The following is a 20850-nucleotide window of genomic DNA, read 5'->3' on the forward strand; positions in this document are numbered from 1 at the left end:
GAACTGTTCGGTTCTGCAAACATATATTATATCTAGGATATACTGCAACATATCTAACATATATAGGACTGATTGCCATCTAGGGAAGGGGGTAGAGGGAGGGAGGGGAAAAATTGGAACAGAAGCGAGTGCAAGGGATAATGTTGTAAAAAAAATTACCCTGGCATGGGTTCTGTCAATAAAAAGTTATTATAAAATAAAATTTAAAAAAAAGAATTGATTCTCATATAGTATTGTTGTTGAAGTATATAATGATCTCCTGGTTCTACTCATTTCATTCAACATCAGTTCATGCCAAAATATGGCATTACAGATACTCCTTGGAAAGCTGAAGGTAAAAAAGCACAGTGAGAATTGTAGTGAACCATTCACATTTAAATGGTATTTTAAAAAATTAGATATTTTGTTTTGTAATTGTGCTGTGAAGATAGGTTGGGACAAAGTCTCATAAAGACTTTGATTGTCAAAGAGAGTTCGTATTTGATCCTGGAGATAATAAAATCCATTGGAATTTAGATAAAGGATTATTATTTCTTAATAACTTTAATAAATTTATTATTTAATTCATTAAATTAATTCATTAAGTCTCTCCAGACCTTTCTGAAATCATTCTGCTGGTCATTTCATACAGAACAATAATATTCCATAATATTCATATACCACAATTTATTCAACTATTTTCCAATTGATGGGCATCCACTCAGTTTCCAGTTTCTGGCCACTACAACGAGGGCTGCCATAAACATTCTTGCACATTCAGGTCCCTTTCCCTTCTTTAAGATCTCTTTGGGATCTATGCCCAGTAGAAACACTGCTAGATCAAAGGATATGCACAGTCTGATAACTTTTTGAGCATAGTTCCAAATTGCTCTCCAGAATGGCTGAATGTGTTCACAATTCCACCAACAATGTATAAGCATCCCAGCTTTTTCCACATCCCCTCCAACATTCCTCATTATCTTTCCCTGTCACTCTAGCCAATCTGACAGGTGTGTAGTGGTATCTCAGAGTTGTCTTACTTTGCATTTCTCTAATTAATAATGACTTGGAGCATATTTTCACATGCTAGAAATAGTTTCAATTTCTTCATCTGAGAATTGTCTGTTCATATCTTTTGACCATTTATCAATTGGAAAATGGCTTGATTTCTTATAAATTTGAGTCAATTCTCTATACATTTTGGAAATGAGGCCTTTATCAGAATCTTTGACTGTAAAAAATGTTTTCCCAGTTTATTGCTTCCCTTCTAATCTTGTCTGCATTAGTTTTATTTGTACAAACACTTTTCAATTTAATATAATCAAAATTTTCTAATTTGTGATCAATAATGATCTCTAATTCCACAGGTCTGAGAGGTAAACTATCCTATGTTCTTCTAATTTATTTATAATCTCATTCTTTATGCCTAGGTTATTTGACCTCATCTTGGTGTATAGTGTTAAGTGTAGGTCAATGCCTAGTTTCTGCCATACTAATTTCCAATTTTCCCAGCAGTTTTTGTCAAAGAGTGAATTCTTATCCCAAAAGCTGGAGTTTTTAGGTTTCTCAAACACTAGATAATTAAAGTTATAGACTATTTTGTCCTTTGAACCTAACCTATTCCACTGATCAACTAGTCTATTTCTTAGCCAATACCAAATTGTTTTGGTAATTGTTGCTTTATAATATAATTTTAAATCTGGTACATCTAGGTCCCCTTCATTTGATTTTTTTTTCATTAGTTCCCTTGAAATTCTTGACCTTTTGTTTTTCCATATGAACTTTGTTGTTATTTTTTCTAGGTCATTAAAATAGTTTTTTGGGAGTCTGATTGGTATAGTGCTAAATAAATAGATTAGTTTAGGTAGTATTGTCATCTTTATTATATTGCAACTTGATTTTTTAAAAAATGATTTACTATAATTTTAAACTATAATTTATGTAAATTATATACATTCTGTCTATTGTATAAATCACAAATTACAGATTACATAATTTATTATAATTTTAATGCTTTCTTACAAGTGATCTGTGTCATAATCCTATATATTTATACTATATACCTTTAAAAACACTCTTTTTAGAGAAGTCCATAGGATTTACCAGATTTCCCTAGCACTTCATAGCCCTTATTCTATTCCTTTCTTATAACAATTTTAGACCACATAGCTTTTGACAAAAAACTGAAATATTACATTCTAGATATTTATTGAAAATATTCAAAATTTTAAAATTACATAAAAGATTAATCTGAAGGAATCACTATGTAGATAGATATTCTGTTAAACTTAAATTGGAAAAACTCTAACATTTTATCTCATCCCTACACAGACTGGCAAAGATGATGAAAGACATCTAGAAATAGATAATAATATTGGTAGGGATGAGAGATGGCAAACACTAACATATGGTTGATGGAGTTATGAATTAGTCTAATCACTTATAAAGCAATTTGAAATTATTAAAAAGCATATATGAAAATTTGAGCCAGATATTAGCATATGCCCCATGAAGGTCAAAGACAGGCTCCAAAAACATCAGAATATTTATAGCAGTATTTTTTGTGGTAGCAAAGAACTAGAGGGGGAAAGTGTTCATTAAGTGGGGATATGAATGTAATGGAATGTTACTGCATGAAAAGATATGAATATGAAGAATTCAGAGAAACATGGGAAACTTATGCCCTGATTCAGAGTGAAATAAGTAAAATCAGGGGCAACTAGGTGGCACGGTGGATAGAGGACCAGCCCTGAAGTCAGGAGAATCTGAGTTCAAATCTGATCTTAGACACTTAACACTTCCTAACTGTGTGACCCTGGGCAAGTCACTTAACCCCAATTGCCTCAGCAAAAAAAAAAAGAAAGAAAAAAAGAAAAGAAATAAGTAAAATCAGGGAAATAGTATTACAACGACTCTAATAAATTCATATAAGAAACAACAAAAGGAAACCTAACAATATGTTCTGTAGATAACCAGACTTAATGCTTAAGATAAATTGAAAAAAGATATCTTCCTTCATTGAAAAGATGGGGGACATGGGTGTGGAACACTGCTTATACTGGCAGAAATAATCAACATATTTGCTTTTGCTGCACTGCTTTTTGCTTCCTCATCCTTCTTAAATTTTTAGTATAGGACATGCCTTGTTGAACAGGAGATATAAGGAGGGATATATTTAGAAATAAGTATAATATAAAAACAAAATCAATAAACGTAAAATAAAATATCACTATCAGAACATCATCTCCAACTTCTTTGTCATCCTCTTGGATGGATTGCTCACTTCCTGACCATTCCCTTGATAACTCCCTGGGCTCTTTACCACTTGAGAAAAAGTAAGGCTGGTGCCAAATGGAGGAAAAAACCCAAAAATTCCCATCTACTGCAATCTTTTATTCCCTTGAGAGTCATTACTATATATGAAAGTCAATCTGTCCCCACCAATATCATCTCCTTGGCTCCTGTCCACTGTGTGACAATTATCTCTTACAATTCCTTGGTTCTTGCCTTCCCTAAGAAAAACACCCAAGGAAGGGAACTGAGCTTAATATCTCTTTATCCAATCACTTTTTTTTATAACTCCCTGTAGATGTTATTCCAGATGACAGTCTTAGATACTCCCACAACTAGAGAGTCCCTGTCCAATGGGCCAAAATAAGCCTAATCTCCGATAATATGGGGGTTTAAAATAGCATATACAAAGAGCCTCAGCTTATACAAGAGTTTCAGGATAACAGACTTCAGTAAAAGTATCTCTTATCCAAACCATCCACCAATCTGACTTATCACTACATTTAACAGCTGGGTCTTTTAATATAGATCCTCTTCATTTCAAGACATTAGGAAACTCTAGTCTAGACTGTTTTCAACCATATGTCTTGTAACTTTAATTAATTCTAATTAAAATATGGCATTACAGATACTCCTTGGAAAGCTGAAGGTAAAAAGCACAGTGAGAATTGTAGTGAACCATTCACATTTAAATGCTATTTTTAAAAATTAGATATATTGTTTTGTAATAGTGCTGTGAAGGTAGGTTGGGGCAAAGTCTCATAAAAGACTTTGATTGTCAAAGAGAGTTTGTATTTGATCCTGGAGATAATAAAATCCATTGGAATTTAGATAAAGGATTATTATTTCTTAATAACTTTAATAAATTAATTATTTAATTCATAAATTCATTATTTAATTCATTAAGCATTGTTCTACCTGTCACTTGGGTTGCTACATTAAATGAGTTGTCATAGGAAACAAAAGAACCAAAATATTATATGAAAGACCGTTAAAATCTGCCCTGCCTCATCACAACCAAAATGTGAACCAAAAATGACCTCCATATCTAATACTGATGTATTACACAAATATACTCTGCCTTTGCTGATCACTATGATCATTTCCTAAGGGAACTATTTGAAATACAAATTCAATCTACCAATTCTTGATTCCAATTTGTCAAACAACATGGGAAATAAGAAAAACTTGTGTTCTTGTTCTCCACTACTACACATATGCCCCCAGGACTAGCTTAGAAAAAAACCATGAAGTCACTCAGTCTATAGTCAGTTTTTGCTTTCATGGGCTTCTTTAATAATATTTCACTGTATATAATTCAGGGGCTCCAAGTTCTATTGCTCCCTCGGCCTTCTCAATATCAAAACCTGTGTTTGAATGATGATATTTTTAAGTCTTATATCCTAATTATAGAAGGAGAAGCTTGATCTTTAGAGGACAAAAGTGGGTGGAGGAAGGGTCAGAGGACTGCTGCTTATTTAATTATGCATAAAACCCAGTCCTGTAAAGATATTTCTTTGACTCTATCCACAAAGCCGAAAAAGAAATTCTAAGTCTGGGCCAATGAGAGGATTCTTGCTCACTTTGTGTTTTTTTTTTTTTAATAGCTTTTTATTTACAAATTTTATGAATGGGTAATTTTACAGCATTGACAATTGCCAAACCTTTTGTTCCAATTTTTCCCCTCCTTCCCTCTACTCCCTCCCTTAGATGGCAGGATGACTAATACATGTTAAATATATTAAAGTATAAGTTAAATACAAAATAAGTATACATGACCAAACTGTTATTTTGCTATATAAAAGAGTCAGACTCTGAAATATTGTACAATTAGCCTGTGAAGGAAATCAAAAATGCAGGCAGGCAAATTTATAGGGATTGGGAATTCAATGTAATGGTTCTTAGTCATCTCCCAGAGTTCTTTCGCTGGGCGTAGCTGGTTCAGTTCATTACTGCTCCATTGGAACTGGTTTGGTTCATCTCATTGCTGAGGATGGCCAAATCCATCAGAATTGATCATCATATAGTATTGTTGTTGAAGTATATAATGATCTCCTGGTCCTGCTCGTTTCATTTAGCATCAATTCATTTAAGTCTCTCCAAGCCTCTCTGTATCCATCCTGCTAGTCATTTCTTACAGAACAATAATATTCCATAACGTTCACATACCACAATTTATTCAGCCATTCTCCAATTGATGGGCATCCATTCATTTTCCAGCTTCTAGCCACTACAAACAGGGCTGCCACAAACATTTTGGCACATACAGGTCCCTTTCCCTTCTTTAGTATCTCTTTGGGATATAAGCCCAGACGTAACAGTGCTGGATCAAAGGGTATGCACAGTTTGATAACTTTTTGAGCATAGTTCCAAATTGCTCTTCAGAATGGCTGGATGTGTTCACAACTCCACCAACAATGTATCAGTGTCCCTGTTTTCCCACATCCCCTCCAACATTCCGCATTATCTTTCCCTGTCATTCTAGCCAGTCTGACAGGTGTGTAGGCTCACTGTGTTTTTTAAACCTTTAAACTTTTAGATCTTCTTAAATCCCCAGGTTTATGATATACAACTTAGGCAATTCTTTTCTACTTTAACAAATTAATCATTCCACTAGATGAGTATCTGTTATAATAGGCAGTATTCCTAATGGATTCAACATATAACTCAATTTATAAAAATATAACTCTTCAGAAATACATTTATGTGAAATGAGGCCTATCTGTCAGTCAGCCTTTCACAAATTAGATAATACCCAGCTACTTCCTATATATTCGAAGTGTGGAAGATAGGAACCTAGGTCATTTTCTAGAGGTTCCATTGTATCTAGCAATCATCAGAATAATTAGAATATCACCAAATTATAAAAATAGATGTTATTGCCATGTACAGCAGATACTTTTAGAGCTCTGAACATGATACTTCATGACATGAGGCAAATCTTCATTGGCAAAGACAATATAAAATATATCCAATATATACTTATTTGCTAGGAGAAAAATTACCTAACTCCAAATCCTCCCTTCCCTTTAACACATCTTAATAAAGTCTTGGCAAAACCCTTGGAGGATATAAGGATGTAATTAATATCTGGCAGGAGTCAGGAAGTTGTGGTAGGAAAAACACACAAGAAAAGGAGATAGAGACTTGAATTTTAGTCTTAGCTCTGATATTAAATAAAATCAACGGGGTAGAAAGTATTACATTTGCACTACATTTTATGTAGCACTACATTTTAAACTAAGTTGATCTCTATATATGGATTAGTGGCCAATATTTCTATTTGTGTATAGCATTGGTAGACTGAGTCAGAAATACTCAGCTTTAAATCCTGTCCCAGATTACTTATGTGACTCAGGGCAAGGCATCTGAATAGAGATAACACTAACACTTACCTCAGAGGTAGTAAATAAGGATATTGCATATACAAAATACTTTGTAAAGTACCGAACTATATACGTGTGGGGTGCTGTTATTATTAAATGCATTTCTAAAATTGGAGTCAGCTTGGTGGCTCAGTGGATACAGCACTGGGTCTGTAGTCAGAAAGACCTGGTTCCAATTTGGCTTCAGACATTCAGACTAGGCAACTCACTTAACTTGTGTTCACCTTAATCCACTGGAGAAGGAAACAACACTTTCAGTATGTTTACCAAGAACACCCCATGGATGTTATTGGGGTGCTATGGTCCATCAGGTTATAAAGAGTTGGACATGATTGAACACCATCATCTTTCTAAAATTCTGTAATCTGGACTGAATGTAATAAGAAATCTTTTCACCAATGACCCCTCTCATGTATTACTGTGCAATCAGCTGGGTGGAACCATGGAGAAAGAGTTGAATCTGAAGTCAGGAGGACAGATTTTCAATTCAAATGTGGCTCTGATACTTCCCAGCTGTGTGAATCTTTAAATCAATTTCTGTCTGCTTTAGTTTTTTCAACTAAACTGGGGATAGTAATAGCAACTATCTCCCAGGTAGGATCAAATGAGATAAAGCACTTAGCACTTAGCATAATGCCCGGCATGTAATAGGGCTTGTTTCTTTTTACTCTCCTTCATTCCTTTTTTCAAGTGGCTCTGTTACTTCTGGGCTGGCTTTATATTATAAATATTGCACTATAGCCTGTATATTACATAGAGTATTATGTAACAGTATGTGTGTGTGTATATATACATATATATATATATATATATATAGTAATGATAATATCTGAATATGTAAAAATAAATCTAAATAATGATAATCTGGCCTCAGACACATACTAGCTGTGACCCTGGGTAAATTATTTAATCCTCTTTGTCTCAGTTTCCTAATTTGTAAAATGAGTTAGAAAAAGAAATGGCAAATCACTTCAGTATCTTTGCCAAGAAAATCCCAAGATTGGTTACAAAGAGTTAGTATAACTAAAAAATGACTCAACAACAACAAATCATAATATATTTAATACATTAAGCAATTAAAGGTTTTTAAAACACTTTTGTGTGTTACACGACAATCCAGGAATATCAATGTTTCAAGTCCCCATATTATAAGCTTGTCAAGGGGAAATGATTTTCTTAAGATCACCTAAGTTTTGCTTATATAATGATTTGTTTAAGATCAATAAGTGTGGATCTAAATCACTTAAGAACCCTTTTTCCTGCCTATCAAGTAAGGATCCTGCAATTTTTCTGTTTTCAGATTTGGTTGCCAAATCTCACTTGGGATAATAGGATTAGAATAGGAGCTAGAAGAATGACTGCAGAGGTCATTAACAACAATCCCCTCATTTTATATATGAGAAAAGAGAATTCAGGGCAAGTACTTGCCCAAAATCACAGAGGTAATAAGCAATATAAATGGGATTTAAGCATGGAGCCTCATATCAATTAGGGCCCTTTCCCTTGTACCATGTTTCCTCCCCAAAGAAGAATGTTTTAGAACTTGAGAAAAGCCCATTTTGAACAGACATACAACATAAGATATCATGGCATTTTTTCAAGAATTTTACCAGCCAAAGGTTCATTGTACCTCAATGCTAGAATTTCAGTCAGGTTCCAGAATTAGATCCTAATTTAGAACCAGAAAGGCCCTGAAAAAAAAATCACTGATTCCAACACCTTCCTAGTTTCAGATAAGAAAATGGGTGATTAGTTATAAAAAAAGGTTGAATAAGAAATGATTTCTTATTCTAATAAGCTTAGTTGCTAGGACCTGAGGAAAAGTTCACATCTGGTACCCTCCCTTTTCTGAAACTTTTAACTACCATACTTGAAACATCCAGCATTCTCATAAGGTCCTCCTGTAAATACTTAGAGCTTCAGAAATAGCTTCCTTTGTCCCTACAAAACCAAATTCTTATGCTTCCAAACAGGAAATTGGCATCCCTCTGAATAAGGAATTTTCCACTCAAGTATGTGACTGATTTTAGGCTTAAAACTCTCAAGGGATATATTCATTTTGAAAGAAGATTTTAGTAAGAATTAACTTTAATAAGTATCAACTATCAAGTAAGAACTTGAATCTCACTTCTAAAACATTGCCTACTTTTTTTTTTTAAATAATGAGGATAGGTTTGCATATATAGTCATTTTCTGCATTCTACAAAGCAAGGGAAAATGAGGCAGGGTACAACCATCCTCCTCAGAACAGGTTAAGCTTGTATATCCCAATCCTCATGTTGGTGGCTTTACCAGACAATCATGTCCAAGAAAAAAAAAAAATAGGGCCTTGGTCAGATTGTGATGTGACGAGAACATTGCTTAAACTAAAAAAATTAAGTTAACAGTTATCATTCTAGGGTAAAATTTAAAATTCACTCCACCTCTGAGGCAGATTGCAAAAAAACAGGCAATATGGTTTCTGGGTGGGTGCGTTGGGGGGGGGGGAATCAGACAGAGCTGAGAACTTGAGTTCTAGTGTGAGAGTATGACCACAAGTTCTTTCCCTGTTCTGGGTCTCATTTTCTTTCTTTGTAAAAGGAGAATGTTGAATGAAGTGGCTTCTACAGGTCCCTTTCCTACCCTAATATCCTATAACCTTATAATGACTCTCAAACTTCAAGCCAAGAAGCACATGGGCACAATACCTTTGCAGGTGAAGCATTTGATATGGAAATGCCTGGCTTGAACCCGGAGCACTTCACCTTTGCATGGTTCTCCACACTTGTAGCACTGGATGACAGGCTTCTCTGATGGGTGATGAGGGTCCTGAGGGTGGGCCACTGAAAAACAAAAACAAGATCCATTCAACACACAAGTAAAGTGCTGGTGCTAATAGGTGTCACTGGGGCTCCCAGATATTGCTGTCAATTATTATTAGAATGATAGAACATAATAAAGTTTATAAAAGACTTTGCTTACATTTTCTCACTTGGTCTTCAACAAATCTGCAATGTAGGTGCTGTAGTTATACCTTTGCTTATTCTCTATTTTATGTGTAAGAATTTGTGATTTTGGCAATAAAACTGGTTCACAATTATGGTGCTCTGAGGTAAGCAAAGTACTTTCTTCTCACAGAGCTTTCTTCCCAAGTTCTATGAGATAAGTAAATAGCTTTATTAATTCCATTTTATAGATAAAGAAGTAGAATTAGATGATTAGATTGATTGCTATCTTGAGGAGGTGGAGGAGATTTATATTATACAATAAAATATTATAAAAGTAAATGTTAAGCTAATAAATACATTTTTAAAGTAAGAGAAAAAAAAAGAAGTAGGGTAAAATAGAGAGTAAGTTGACTTAGGAGCAAGAAAGAAATGGGTTCAAATCATAGGATAAGATAAAATCATTGCATGGGTCTTAGTTTTAGAGTTGGAAGGTGTCTTAAGATGCCATCTTGTCCAAACCCTTGACTATACATTTGGGGAAACTAAGGTCCAGGGAGGACCTTTATCCAAGGTCCCAGAAGTAGTAAACCAGTATTTGAATGTAGGTCTCACACAAATACACACACACACACACACACACACACACAATAGGCACCATAACTATTTTTCTATGAAAACTTCCCTGATTTACATTCAGCTCTCACTCTTCCCCCTCTCTGAATTTCTCCAGCACTTAATTAATCAATGAACAGACATTTATTAAGCACCTACTATGTGCCCAGCACTGTACTGAGTGCTAAAGATACAAAAAGACAGCCTCTACCCTCAAGGAGCTTCCGATCTACTGAGACAGACAACATATATACAAATATATGCAAAGTAATCGATGTACAAGATAATTTCTAGTTAATGGAGGGAAGGTACTGGAATTAGGAAAGGAAAGGGAAGGTCTCGTAGAAAAGATAGGACTTTAGTAAGGGCTTAATTAAAGGAAGCCAGAGAGGTCAATAGTTGGAGTGGAGGGGAGAGAATGGAGAGAGAAAGAAATCATAAATGACATCACAAAGTCCTTTCCTCATCATACCATGATGAGCACAGCAGTGAAAGAATTGCTTTCTCTCTTTTACAGTTGAGGAAACATGTGCAGAAGGTTGGAAGCATTTGCTCAAAGTCACACAATTAGTAAGGGGCAAAGGTAAAGAATCCAGGTTCTCTGGCATCAGTTCCTATGTCTTTCCCTCCACTGGCAGCATGTAATGGTACAAAGGGCACCAGCTTTGCCATCTACTAACTGTACAACCTTGGGCAAGCACCCTTCTCCTCAGTAACGTTCAGCTTCCTCATCTATACAGTAGATGGTAATGTTTGTGGTAACGTCATCAGGAGGCTACTATGAGAAAAGCACTTTATATTCTGAAAAATCCTATGTATGAGTGAGCTGTCTAACTAAGCTTTCTTTATCATACAATGCTTTTTGTCACACAGTAGCACTGAACATGAATCAACCCAATGCCCCTTGAGTGAAGGAATACATTCTGCTTTTTCCTCTTCTGTTCAGTATAAAATACTTTAGGTATTTGGAGGAAGAAGATTAAATATAGTTTGCTAATAGAATCAGGGAAGACTTCATGAAGAAAGCCATATTTTGAATTGGGTAGTGAAGGAAGGAAGGATGAATAGTAGCTTATCTTTTAAACAGAGAAAATGGGTTGGGGGGCAAGCATTCTAGATAGAGGGAATAGGCTGATCAAAAGTACAGAGTTCAGAGTGGACGGAAGATTGAGCAACTGGAAAGAACCAATCCCAGTTTGAAGCAAATAATGGATATGCCTTTTCATTTCTAAAATTCTGTGATGGTTTTTTGGTTGGTGAAAAGTTCCCACCCTATTAAAATGGTAAGTCATTCTCAAAATTATGTCTCTCCAATAGATCTGTTTTTCTTCCTACACACACACACACACACACACACACACACACTCTTCAAGAAAACTGGTAATTTTTTTCTGGTTGCATGGACTTGGCTTGGCCTATTGTAATTATCCCAAACAGGCAAAGGAACACAGAACTTGAAGTCCTGGACTCCTAGTGAGAAAGGAGCTTTTCTGACTTCTGACTTTTTAAAAATGTTCCACTTTGTACTTAGAAAGTACCTCTCAGCAAGAAGTGTTACAGCTTCACAAATATAATTACTCACTGTTTCTTTTTCAAACTGGCAGTGTTCTTTTCCCCTCCCTCCCCCCCCAGTAAAAGATTTTAAACAAGTCAGTCCAAAGATCCCATTAGTATTTGGCTAAGCACAGAGAAACATTTTTTGTTAGTAAGATCAGGTGTAGCTATCAGTTTGAACACCTGATATGCACACTCTACCTGGGACTATGAACTTGCCCTGTCTCACCATTAACTTGTTAACTCAACAAGAATTTCCCTATCTAACTCCCCTGGGAGCTCCCTAAGAAACTTGTATTTGCTTCTGGAGTCAGCATTATCTAAGGTCATAAAGTTGTGGCTTTCAAAAAGGATCCTTGAACAACCAGTGACTTTGAAAGCAAGACAGTCTAACGTCAAACAGGAATTCTCCTGCCAGTGAGTCAGTCAATAAACATTAATATAGTACCTGCTATATATATGCCAGGCACTGTACTAAGCTCTAGTGATAGAAAGAAAGGCAAAAAATAATTCCTGGTACTTATGGTGCTAATGGTCTAATGGGATGGGAAACATAAAATGACCTTTTACAAACAAGCCATATACAGAATAAAAAGGAAATAAATAATTAACAAAGAGAAGACACTAAAATTATAGGGGATCAGGAAAAGTTTTCCTTAGAAGATGGGATTTTAGCTGGAGCTTGAAGGAATACAAGGAAGTCAGAAGCAGAGATGGAATATTTATTCAAGGATTAGCAAGAAGGACATTACCATGAGATTTCTGAGTACCTGGAGGGTATAATATGTAAGAAGATTAGAAAGTGGGAAGAGAACAACTCCTGAAGAGTTCTGAATGCCAAACAGAGTATTTTAGATTTGATCCTGGAGGTGCTAGGGAGTCACTGAAGTTTACAGAGTGGAGGGAGTGGTGTATGTATAATATGGTCAGATTCATTTGAAGCTTGGGGAGGATGGACTAGAGTTGGGGAGACTAGTGGCAGAGAGACCAATCAGCAGTTTGCAATAACTGAAATGTGAAGGTGTAAGAGTTCGGAGTGGAGGTAATAGAGGAGGTAATCGAGGAGAGAAGAAGGCATGTGCCTTTGGAAAGAAATTAAATAGGGCATGTGAGAGAGAGAGAGTAAAGAGTTGAGGATGACACTTAGGAAGAGGAGGAAAGTGGGGGAGATAATAGTTTAGTTTTGGATATGTTAAGTTTAAGATGTCTATAGGACATCTAGTTTGAAATATCTAAAAGGCAATTGGAAAGATGAGACTGGAGATCCAAAAGGCTTAGACCTAGAAAAATAGATCTGAGAATCATCTTTATAGAGATGATAACTGAATTAATATATGGAAGCTGAATGAGATTATCAAATGTAATAGTATAGAGGAAAAAGATAAGAGAGCCCATGACAGAACTCTGTGAACAACTACCATTAGTGGGTGTGACCTGGATGAAGATCTCACAAAGAAGACTGAGAAATAGTAATCAGAGAGAAAGAAGAAGAACCAGAAGGAGAGCAGTGTCAAGAAAACTTAGAGAGAGAAGAATATCAAGAAGAGCGTGATCAACAAGGCTGAGAAGGGTCAAGAAGAATGCTGACTGAGAAAAGGCCATTAGATTTGTTGATTAAGAAAGCATTTGGAGAGAGTTGGTAGGAAGACAGAATATAAAATTAAGAAGAGAATAAGAAGGGAAGTGAGGGCTCTTGTAACAAATTGCCGTCTCAATTTAGCCACAAAGAAGAGAGAGATGAGATGATAGCTAGTTGGGACAGATGGATCAAGTGAGGGTTCTTTGAGAATGACAGAGACACAGACATATTTGTAGGTAGTAGGGGAAAAGCCAGTAGAGAGGGAAAGACTGAAGATAAGTGGGAGATTAGGGATGCTAGTGATGGGATGTTAGTGATGGGCAAACTGATGGAGAAGATGGGATGGAATGGGATCATTTGTGCATATAGAGGATTTGCCTTGGCAATGAGAAAAACTCATTATCTTCTACAGAAGAGAAGGAAGAAATATAGTAGAAGGCATCTGGGTACAAATAACTTTTAAAAATAACTATTAAGAAATAGTCTTTCTTGAAAAGAATTGCCTTTAGTGTTGGAAAATGCCTGATACCTTTATTATGCTTTATTATGGCCAGTTCCCCTGGGCAGCTAACTAGCACAAAGAACAGAGCACTGTGCTTGGAATCAGGACTCCTCTTCATGAGTTCAAATCTGACCTCAGGCACTTAAGTAGTTGTATGACCTTGGACAAATTCAACTCTGTATGGCTTCAATTGCCTCATCTATAAAATGAGTTGGAGAGGAAAAAACAAAGAACTCCAATATCTTTGCCAAGAAAACCTTAAATGGAATCATAAAGAGTTGGACATGACTGAAAAATGATTGAATAAATTCTTACCTTGTCCTATGATTAGAAAATTATGAAGAAAACAGCAATTGTATTTCCACATAGTGGCCTTAACCTATTTTTCCAAATCTCTTATTAGTTCTAGTCAAACTGGGAATGATTCTTCACTGTTCCTCAATCCTCCATCCACTCTAATTGTTGTATCTTTGGTCAACCTATACTGTATGCCTGTAATGCTTGACCTCCTCATCTCTACTCAATTTTCTCTAGTAAAAAACAAGGTATTACCTAGCCGTCTTTCTTTCCTTCAAAACTCAGTTCAAAATGTGGCCTCCTTCATGAAGCCTTCTCTGATACTACCAAAAAGCTTTGCAATTTCCTTCCTCTGAAAAGTACTTTAAACACTTTATTTTTTTTCTTTTTAAAAAATTATTTTAATTTATTTTTTCCACCTTCATAGTATGATAAAAAAGATGATTGCCCACAAAATTGCAAATCTATTTTGTACAACTTACTATTGTTTTTTTTTTTAAATTTTTTATTTAATAATTACATTATATTGACACTCGTTTCTGTTCCGATTTTTTTTCCCCCTCCCTCCCTCCACCCCCTCCCCTAGATGGCAAGCAGTCCTTTATATGTTGGATATGTACAACTTACTATTGTTTTAAAATTTGTAATAGTTATCAAGTAAATTTCTTGCTTTTCTTCCATGTGCAATCCCCAACCCCCAGAGACAGCAATTATTAGACACAAATAGAAATATATGCAAATCTATAACCATCTATATATCTCTATATATAGGTAAAATTAGTTATCAGTTCTTTCTCTGGATGCAGATCACATCTTCATAGACCCTTTATGGTTAATGTTTATATTTATATTTATATGAGTCAATATGATTTAATCACTCAAAGTTGTTCTTAAAACAATATTGTTACTTTATACAATTTTTTTCTTGGTTCTACTAATTTCGCTCTTCAATATTTCATGCAAGTCTTTCCATGTTTTTCTAAGATCATTGAGCTCATCATTTTTTTACACCATAACGGTATTCCATCACAATCATATACTACTTTATATGACATTTATCACTATTTGCCGCGAACTAAAGTTTTTGGTATACCAGTCTTAATTTCCCTAGCTAGACTGTCAGGCTCTGGAGGGCAGGGATGCTGTCTCACTCTCTCAGTCTCCTGCAACACATTCCATAGGGATCTAAGTATAAATGATACTCAATAAATATTTGTTGTCTTTGAAGTCTTTTATCCTAGCATTTCTGTTCCTAATTTTCAGTGAAACATCTGAAATTTTGGAATCACTCAAAAAATTCAGTGATAGGTTAATGTGTGGAAGCATTTTAAATAAAAGTTTTATATATCTTTTACCTCTTTTTTCCCAAGGCAAGTCAACAAACTGATTAAATGCCTACAATATGCCAGATGTGCTAAATGCTAGTGATTTTTGTATGACTGCTAAGAACAATGGAATATAATTAATATAAATAAACAAACAGAGAATTTGGACAAAAGAGTTAGAAGATTCATGTAAAAAGATCTCAATCTGGATCCTAGATTTCAGGGTGTCTGGGGACATGAAGGAAAAAGCATATCTTTATTTTTACTCCTTTACCTGAAATCTAAGTATATGAGTCTAAGAATGGCTCCAGAGCCTTTGCCAGACTTTCAAAGGGGTCCATGACACATAAACTAAATTTAAGAACCTCTTACTACATCCTTATAGGTGACTATACCAAAGCATGTACCACAGGTCTCCTAACTGAGCCTCATGAAATTGGAGAAATCAGGTTTTGCAAAGAAACTTCTTTGCACAGGAGTCTCTATTTCACTTTTAGCTAGAATTTTTATGGTTAAGAAAACAAGTAAGGCTGAACAGTGACAGGAAAAGACAAATAGCATTTTCCCTAGGCATTTCACTCTGTCTGAGTGAAGGTGCCAGTACCAAAGCTGGCACCAGTTTCCAAGGTCAGCGCTGGGATCAGCAAATATATTCTACCCACAGAAGCCAGCCAACTTTTCCCTTTGGAAATATACATTACACAGCAAAGGTTTCCAGGCTCAGGGGTGACCTTTTTTTTTTTTTTTTTTCCAATTCAAATGTCCACCAATGATACAGGAATAGAGATGAGCAGATGGTATATCATATTTCCTTGGTTGTTTTTTGTGGTGGGGGGAGTTGCCCTCAAAAGGTCCCTAGGTAGAATGCAAATAATTATTGATAAAGAAGGAACTATTTAAAAGAAAAGAATCTTCTCTTCCTCCTTCCCCTTGTGTAAGGGCACTATTGGAAATCAAAAGGTACATATGATGTTCAGTTTTGCTTAATGTTTTTTCTCTGATACAGGAAGAGGGTTTGAGGTAGAGAAAGGTGGTATTGTTCAATGGTTGATAATTTAAAAATTAGTTCATCAAAAAAAAGAGATTTTTTTTTAATTAAAGAGTTACAGAATTAAAAGCTGAGAGAGACCATCTTTTTGAATTCAGGAAGTATCCCAACTTCACTTTTTCTAGGTCAATGAGACTTAATTTTTCTAAAGAAAGATTGCCAAAGAAGGAAATTCCATTGGAAGCTCATGGAAGTGGTTATACAACAGTTGCCCAAACGTGCTTTTCTCTGATCTGATGCTACAACTTGAGATATGCTGACCCAGTTAGTCTGGCTTTGGGAATAGCCATGGTATTAACTAAGCCCCAAATGGCTCTATTGGGAGGTTTTCCTTAGTCATTACTTCATCTTTCAGAGTAGTCTAAAGAATTATATTAGCCTTTCCTCCATCTATTATAGGCCTGATTTGATGCATACACCCCCCCCCCATTTTTAGTATTTTTCCCCTAAAATAAGAATCATCTAACACAGATGTTCAACTTTGATAGACTTTGCTTTATTAAGCAATACAATGATCTAAGACCATTCTAAAGACTCACAATAGGAAATTCTATCCACATCCAGAAAAAGAACTATAGAGGAATGAATGCAGACTGAAACATACTACTTTCACTTTCTTGGTGGTTGTTTTCTTTCTCATGGTTTTTCCCCTTTGTTCTGATTCTTCTTTTACAACATGACTAATATGAAAATATATTTAATAGGATTATACATGTATAATCTATATCAGATTGATTGCCATCTTGGGGAGGTGAGGGAAGGAGGGAGAAAAAAAAATGTAAATCAAAATCTTATAAAAGCAAATATCAAAACTAATAAATAAATTTAATAAAACAAATAAAAAAGAATCATCTATGAGATCGGTTAAAAATCAAAATGTCATTGAGGTGATCTCTAAGTAAGAAAAAAAATATGCCAGATTAACAGAAGAACCCCAAAGTCAAAATTAGCCTGCCACTGCAAAATTCCAAGTCTTGGAAAGGTGCTCTGAGCATTTTTTGAACCTGTCATAACATGGCTAATTAAAGAATTACGCTATCTCCTGCTAAAGATCAGCTCAATCTGTGGCAATCCTGTGTTGTGTCACATAGCACTGACCTGGAAGAGTAAGGTTAAGCTAAAAGTAGTTAAGCGAGTTAAGCTAAAAGGCCACAGACATCATTAATGAAAGAAGTCAACAGCCTTCAAAAACAGTTTTGAAGCTTGATCTATGAGAGAACCTGAAAAAACATCAAGAAAACACTTTGTATTTGTGGCTCGCCAGCCCATCTCGACCACACAGAACTTTGCCAGCTCAGGAACATCACGGTCATCTTTCATTTCAGAATCAGGGTGCACTGGAGGTTTAATGCACAGCAGGGAGGGGAGGGGTAGATTCCAAAGCCTGAGGGGGAAGTTAAGGAAGGAGTAGATACACCTGCCTCTGCTGGGAGTGGGGTGGGGGGCAGCCTTGGAACTTACCTAATAACAATAATTAGCGCATGTGAATACACACACACACACACACACACACACACACACATATATCCATACAGGTGTGTGTGCATGCAGGCTTGCCCAGTAACAATAAGTGACATATGTGAGTGTGCAGGCTTGTTCAATAACAATAACGAGCACACATACACACACACACACACAGAGTTGTAGTGGATAAAGTGCTTGGACAGGAATATCAGAGTTCAAATCCGGCCTCAGACATTTAATAGCTGTGTGATCCTGGAAATATCACTTAATTCCAGTTTCCCTTAATGCACTGGAGAAGGAAATGGCAAACTTCTCCAGTATCTTTACTAAAAAACAAAACAAAACAAAGCTATGGACAATATAGTTCATAGGATCACAAAGAGTCTGACATGACTGAGCAACTGAACAACAACAAATATACTTATATGGGTTATATCTCTCTCTCTCACACATATATCTACTTAAAACAGTGGTTCTCAAAGTGTGGTCTAGAGAATCCTGGGGATCTCTGAAAGCCTTTTAGAAGGTCTACAAATTCAAAAATAGTTTTTATTTCCAATATGGTAAATGTCTATAAATATAATCCAGATAAACAGAACCGCTTTGGAGAGATCCTCAATAATTTTTAATAGGATAAAGATACTGAAAGCAAAGTTTGAGAACCACTGACTTAAGGTTTGCAAAACACTTTCTACATATTATCCCATTTGCTCCTCATAACAATCCTACACCCATTTTACAGATGAGGAAAATGAGGCCGAAAGAAGCTAAGTGACTTGTTACACTAATGATGTGTCCCTAAGTCAGTGTCATTCAGGCCTTCCTTCCTCCATCCACTGGACTATTGAGCTGCCTTAGAAAGGGGGAGTTGCTCAGAGAGCACATTCTGAACAAGTTTCCAAAGTGGGACAGGCAGTTTACAAACCATTCAACTTGCTTTAATTATTTGAAATAACCCCAATCCTCAGGTGACAGGAGAATTATCAGGGGTATCTCTATAGCACTTTCATCACAGCCACCTGTTGTCAGGTAGTACGAATGTATTTATATAATCCTTCATGCTCATTTCCACTAGCACTTCCACCCTGATCTAGACCTTCTCAACTAGAATAATGCAATAACTTCTACCTTGGCTAGGTGGTACAGTAGATGGAGAACAGGACCTGGAGTCAGGAGGTTCTGAGTTCAAATCCAGCCTGAGATACTTACTTCTTCATCTGTAAAATGGGAATAATAAGGGCATCTACCTCATAAGAATGTTGCAAAGATCAAATGAAGTAATATATGTAAAGAGCTTTATAAACTCAAAGGTGTTCTATAAATGGTAGCTATCCCATTGTAGTTATTCATCCTATATTAAATATAATAGAAATTCAGTTCAATGTTATACCAGTTCTGATTCTGACACGAGCTCTGTGCTCCTAAATACATCATTTAAGTTCTCTGAACATTAGTTACCTCGTCTATACGATGGAAATAACCAGTGATTACACTATCCTCCCAGCTAGACCTATTGTGGGAACAGTATTATCATCACGTAGGCTATTTCACATCACTACTAAAGTAAACTTCCTAAGTCACCACTTGCATCCTCCTGTTTAGAAACCATAAACAACCTCATATTTCTGAACCCATCCCACCTTAATGCCTCTTCTGCCCTTCATGGTCCTCCATAATGGGCGTATGTCTACCTTGAAAATTTTATCTTTCACCCATGGGCAACATGCATGTTGTCCTTTTCTCTTTGCTCATTTCTGTATCTGTGCCTTTGCTCCTGTGATTCCCCTTAAAGGGATTCCTTCCCATTCCCCACCCCTAGTCTTTGCGATCCTGCTTAAGTCCTGTTTTCTCCTAAAGGAACATGGCTCCAGTATCAAGAAAGCCAACCAAAAAACCCTGTGATCTTGGGCTAGTTATAGTCCCGGCCACATCTGAAATAAATCCCCTCTTTAATATACCTGACAAGTGGTCATCCACCCCAAGAAGGATTAGCCTGCTATCTCTCGACAGCCCATTCTACTACTGGACAGCTCTAAGTAGGAGGAATTGTTTTCTGACATTGAACCTAACCTGGCATCTTTACAATTTATACCCATTGTTCCTGGTTCTGTACTTTGGGACCACATGGAATAAATCTTATCTCTTTTCCATGTGACAATGTTTCAATTTGAAGAGACCTATTCTCTTCCCCTGGATCTTCTCTTCTCCATACTAAACATCCCCAGTTCCTTCAACATAATAATAATAACCGACACACATATAGTACTTACAGACATAGTGGACAGAAGGCTGGGTCTGGAGTCAGGAAGACTCATCTTTCTGAGTTCAAATCTGATCTCAGACATTATGTATGTGACTCTGTCTGCCTCAGTTTCCTTATTTGTAAAATGAGCTGGAGAAGGAAATAACAAACTAGTACTTTGGGGGCTTCAGTTTCCTCCTGTAAAATGAGGTGACTGAAGCTCCTTCCATTTCTAACATGCCTTCATTATCTGGTCCCCAACAATCTCTTGCTTTTCTCTAAACCTGTCCAGCATATATGGCCCAGACTACTTAAGTTTATATTGTCTTGTATACATTTCTGTTCCATATGCTTGGTTCCTCTCAATACATTTATAGGACATATATTAAGGACAGTGGCTATCTGTTATACTGCACACTGAGCACATAGTAGGTGCTCAGCAAACACCTGGGCATCCAGTAAGTGGAACAGTTTGGAGCTTCCACCCTCCACTAATGAAAAGCCCAAGCTCAAAAGCTCTTCCAGCAGCTGGGACACCCTGCTGCTTCAGATTTCCTTTGTTAACACCTGCTGCTTTAGTAAGTAACCAGATGGGAAATGCTTTAAAAATTTATATATATATACACTAGGAAATTATTCTGGGT

At 36.0% G+C, this 20850-nt stretch overlaps 1 protein-coding gene across 12 annotated transcripts in view; it reads right to left on the reverse strand.

The window, feature by feature from the left end:
* ABLIM1 (actin binding LIM protein 1) overlaps nt 1-20850 on the reverse strand; it is a 297172-nt gene that overhangs the window by 196003 nt on the left and 80319 nt on the right. For all 12 annotated transcript variants that reach the window (XM_051981492.1, XM_051981491.1, XM_051981486.1 and 9 more), the window contains exon 2: nt 9344-9478. In XM_051981492.1, coding sequence (XP_051837452.1) covers nt 9344-9478 — 135 coding nt within the window. The remainder of the gene's footprint in view (nt 1-9343; nt 9479-20850) is intronic.

The sequence above is a fragment of the Antechinus flavipes genome, chromosome 2 (assembly GCF_016432865.1).
Source record: "Antechinus flavipes isolate AdamAnt ecotype Samford, QLD, Australia chromosome 2, AdamAnt_v2, whole genome shotgun sequence".
Classification (NCBI taxonomy): Eukaryota; Metazoa; Chordata; class Mammalia; order Dasyuromorphia; family Dasyuridae; genus Antechinus; species Antechinus flavipes.